The sequence below is a fragment of the Cyprinodon variegatus genome, unplaced genomic scaffold (assembly GCF_000732505.1).
Source record: "Cyprinodon variegatus isolate N-32 unplaced genomic scaffold, C_variegatus-1.0 Scaffold378, whole genome shotgun sequence".
In the NCBI taxonomy this organism is placed as follows: domain Eukaryota; kingdom Metazoa; phylum Chordata; class Actinopteri; order Cyprinodontiformes; family Cyprinodontidae; genus Cyprinodon; species Cyprinodon variegatus.
The window spans coordinates 77969-82398 of NW_015150831.1; the positions used below are offsets into that span (position 1 = coordinate 77969).

A 4430-nucleotide genomic window follows, 5' to 3' on the forward strand; every position below is an offset into this window, starting at 1 on the left:
ATAGATAGATAGATAGATAGATAGATAGATAGATAGATAGATAGATAGATAGATAGATAGATAGATAGATAGATAGATAGATAGATGCCTTTGTAATCCTGTTTGTAACTTTGTATTAACATACATTTGATTTGAGAAAAAATTGCATCAAATGAAGCATTTAAAGTGTATTCTGTACTCTGCTTTCTGATACTTTAAGCACGCGCTGTGAGTCTTCTCTCTGTTGTTGTTGTAAATTGGAACAAGGTCGCAGTCTTACACAGGGTTCAATTGGATTCTCAGCTTGTCTGAAATAAATAAATCGATGTAAGCAAAGTGGTGGCGGTGCATTTCCATCTGATCATTAGATTCTAATGCCACTGCAGCACATTGCAGGCGTGGGTGAGCGTGGCTTAATCACTTGTAAGACTTGATGGAGTGTGTGTTAATAAACATTAGGCTGTCTCTCCTCGCTGCTGATGAGTGGTTCATGTGCTGGCCTCTCTGCAGGCTGAAGACGCAGTCCTGAAGATTGATGGAGGGCCATGCTCTTCAAACAGCAGGCATTGCTGAGACAGAAGCTCTTCGTTCTGGGCAGCCTCGTGATCGGAAGCGTCCTCTATCTAGTGGCCAGGGTTGGGACTTTGGATAGGTGAGTGATCAGTCCTCTGACATACAAGACGTCCTGAGTTAGATTTATTTGGAAATACTGGGTGCACTAACCAGGAATTTGACTTCATTTAGAAGTTTTTGTAGACATTTAGCATACGTTAAAAAACTTTTGATGAAAACAATACAGCATTACGTTTTGAAGAGATTGGGCATTATCTTAGATCTGCTGTAACATCTCCAGATGACATTCTCTCCTACACTGCAAAAACGATACAGATATTATATATCACACGTTATCCTTTTTAGGGTACAGTTTGAGATATATATAAAAAAAGCAAATTTCAAAAGACGAACATTTCAGCAGAAGGAAAACTTTGGACACATGAAAACTAGAGCTACAATCACACTGCAGGCCTTAATGTGCAATTCTAATTTCCTTCTGTGAAATCCAATTGTTTTTACAGGTTGTTCACATTTTCAAATATATATATAAACTGTATTTGATCTTCCATGTGAACTGCATTTATACAGTGTCCTGCATGCGCAGTAGAGGAAGCAGTCACGTCACAAGTAGAAAGCGTGTTCATTGTTTACAGAAGTAAGCATGGATGGTAGTGCTGGAGCGCATCTAGCAATATTTCATTTCTTTTCCAACTGGAGCCAGAGGATTAACAACACAATCTTTTCCAGAAGATCAAAATAAAAGGCTGTCTACACAGTCATGTCATAGGGACCTATGTCATTAGGGAGACCAAAAACCTGGTCCCTACATGGTAAAGTTCTCTTCTGGGGTATAGTTTAGGACTAAGGTGTGAATTCAGTTGAGGTTAGGGTTATTTATGAACCAGTAATGGTTAGGGTTAGAGTAGGGGTCACAGTTAGGCTGTAGAAATTGGTTAGAAATGAATGGAAGTCAATTGAAGTCCAACGTGATTGTATGTTTACCTTTCTTGCCCTCAGAGTGAGGATCTTTTTTTTTTTCCAATTTCACCATCAGATTGAGGACCAGTTGTTGTAAAGTGAGGACATTTTGCTGGTCCTCACAAGCTATTTTGCTAATGGTTAGATTTAGGGCTAAGGTGTCAATTGGGCTAGGGTTAGAGTGAGGTATGCATTGGAAATGGTTCGTTTTAGGGCATAGAAAGGGTTGAAAATGAGTGAAAATCAATGGAAGTCAATGGGAGTCCTCACTACGTATGCCCTGTGATGGACTGGCCTCCTCCCAAGACTGTACTCCACCGTTCAGGTAGAGACTTCTAGAGATAGGCACTGACAGGCACAAATGGATGGATGAATAGTACAATTCTGACCTAGGTGTGGGGGAGCAGTGTGCCGAAGCAATTGCTTCATCTATGAGTTTCTTTGACCTTTAGGGAAACTGTAGCAGGGAGAAGTGCTGCATGTGGAGGGGAAGTGATATTTGCTCTAACTAGACCGTCATAACACTTCAGGTCAGTTTGATGTTTGTGCATCAGGCTGAGAAAAAGACTTCTTAGATCCTGTGTTTAAGGAAGTGGCCAGATCAGTTGCAACTTCAGCCAGTCCTACAATGTGTATACAGTGTGTTTTGTTGTATATCATGGTGTAAAGATTGTGAGGCCTTCTTTCTGACATCATTAATCTCAGGAATTTGGCAGCTGATGCATTGGCCAGAGGATTTTATTTTTGCATTTAGAAGGACATTTTTAAAAGAATGAAATTACTCCTTATATATTTAACTTATTGTATGAAAGATTATAAATGTTTTTTAAAATTCTTAGGATATCTGTTTATCTGTGTTTTTTTCAGGCTTCAACCAATTTGCCCCATTGAGAGCAGATTTCACCCCCCTGAGCCGGAGCAAATCCCTCTCCGAACGCTGCAGTTCAAACGCGGGCTGCTCCATGAATTACGTAAGGGCAATGCCACCAAAGATCAAATACGCCTTCACAACCTGGTCCAGCAGCTGCCTCGGGCCATCATCATTGGAGTCCGCAAGGGCGGCACCCGTGCCCTGCTGGAAATGCTCAACCTCCATCCGGCTGTCGTCAAGGCTTCGCAGGAGATTCACTTCTTTGACAATGACAAAAACTACGCCCGGGGCATTGACTGGTACAGGGGTAAAATGCCCTTCTCCCTCCCTCACCAGATCACCATCGAGAAGAGCCCTGCCTATTTCATCACGGAGGAGGTTCCCGAGCGCATTTTCAAGATGAACTCCTCCATCAAGCTGCTGATTATCGTCCGAGAACCCACCACCCGGGCCGTGTCCGACTACACCCAGGTACTCGAGGGCAAGGAGCGCAAGAACAAGACTTACCACAAATTCGAAAATCTGGCCATTGATGCCAACACCTGCGAAGTAAACACCAAATACAAAGCAGTTCGGACAAGCATCTACACAAAACACCTGGAGCGCTGGCTCAAGTACTTCCCCGTGGAGCAGTTCCATATAGTGGACGGGGATCGCCTCATTACAGACCCGCTGCCTGAGCTGCAGCTGGTTGAGCGCTTCCTCAACCTTCCCTCCAGGATTAGCCAGTATAACCTGTACTTTAATGCCACCAGGGGATTTTACTGTCTGCGATTTAACATTGTCTTCAACAAGTGCCTGGCAGGCAGCAAGGGCCGCATCCATCCGGAGGTGGACCTGTCAGTAGTGACTAAACTGCAGAAGTTCTTCCACCCATTTAATCAAAAGTTTTACCAGATAACAGGAAGAACATTTAATTGGCCATAAAATGTAGTTTTCGTCAAAAACAATAAAGACAATAGTCTCATAAGGTAACAGCACTTTGTTTAATTTATCACAGGTATGATATTGTGACCAAATGTTAAAACTTGATGTAAGTTTGTTCTAAATGTGTAAAATGGGACTCAATAGTTTGATGTTTGGACTCGGAGGTTAGGCAGAGAGTCAGTTTTCCTATCTGTCAGTGTTTTTCCTGTGAAAAAAAATGTTAATGCAGTCTTTACAGTGGCTTGCAGAAAGGTTTATACCTCGCGTAATATTCTGCTTGTTGTAATGTCAACACAGCAAATAGTATAAATTTAAAAAATCTGAATATATCAGAGTATGTTCATTATCAGATTCTTTTAGCACAGGTGTAAATGACCAGATTTTTAATCACAATCTATCAATTTCCAATATTACAAAAATCTGTCACGATAGGATTTTCATTTGATTCAATCAAATTCCCTGAAGTTGATGGCTGCAACATGGCAAAATATGAACGTTCAATAGGTGTGAACCCATCTGCAAGGCAAAGTAACTAAAGAGGGTCATTTCAAGAAAATCCTCACAGGCATTTCTAGAATTATCATAGACTTTAAAAGTCAACCTTTTATTCAATAAGAGAGTCAAAATGAGAAAAAGTTCCGTGTTTTTTGTTATTTGTTTAATCCAAACTGCATGTTAGGTACAGATGCCATGGTTCAACAGGTTCAGACATCATCTGTTGGTTCTCAGTCTCTGATTTCTTACTTAGGCTAACTTATTTGATGTTAATTGCCTTTGATTTTCAGCAGAGGTTTATCAGTTTAAGCTTAAGCCTTTAGCCTATCGTCCTATCTAAGGCCTGGTGCAGTGGTAGCATTAGCCTTGGTTATTGTTAAAATGGAAGAGATTTGCCTGAGTTGTACATGTGTATACGCAATACAAAGATTGTGATAAACTTGATGCCGTACAATTTTAAAGGAGAAGTCCAGTCACCACGGAATAATCAATGAATCATTATTTATTCCTAAACCTAATGTCTTTGCTGTGATTTAAGCAATTTAAATGAATTTTGAGTGATATATATATATATATTTTTTTTTTTAGTCTGGGAGCGGCCATTTTTGCCCAAATATAGTAACCC

The 4430-nt window shown here is 40.6% G+C and overlaps 1 protein-coding gene across 1 annotated transcript in view; it reads left to right on the forward strand.

Moving 5' to 3' along the window:
• The window catches only part of hs3st5 (heparan sulfate-glucosamine 3-sulfotransferase 5), a 61331-nt gene extending 56976 nt beyond the window's left edge, over nt 1–4355 (forward strand). Inside the window, exons 2-3 of the mRNA XM_015386801.1 lie at nt 490–631; nt 2380–4355. Of these exons, the coding sequence (XP_015242287.1) occupies nt 525–631; nt 2380–3310 (1038 nt within the window). The 5' untranslated portion in view covers nt 490–524 and the 3' untranslated portion in view covers nt 3311–4355. The remainder of the gene's footprint in view (nt 1–489; nt 632–2379) is intronic.
• Nucleotides 4356–4430: the final 75 nt, after the last annotated feature.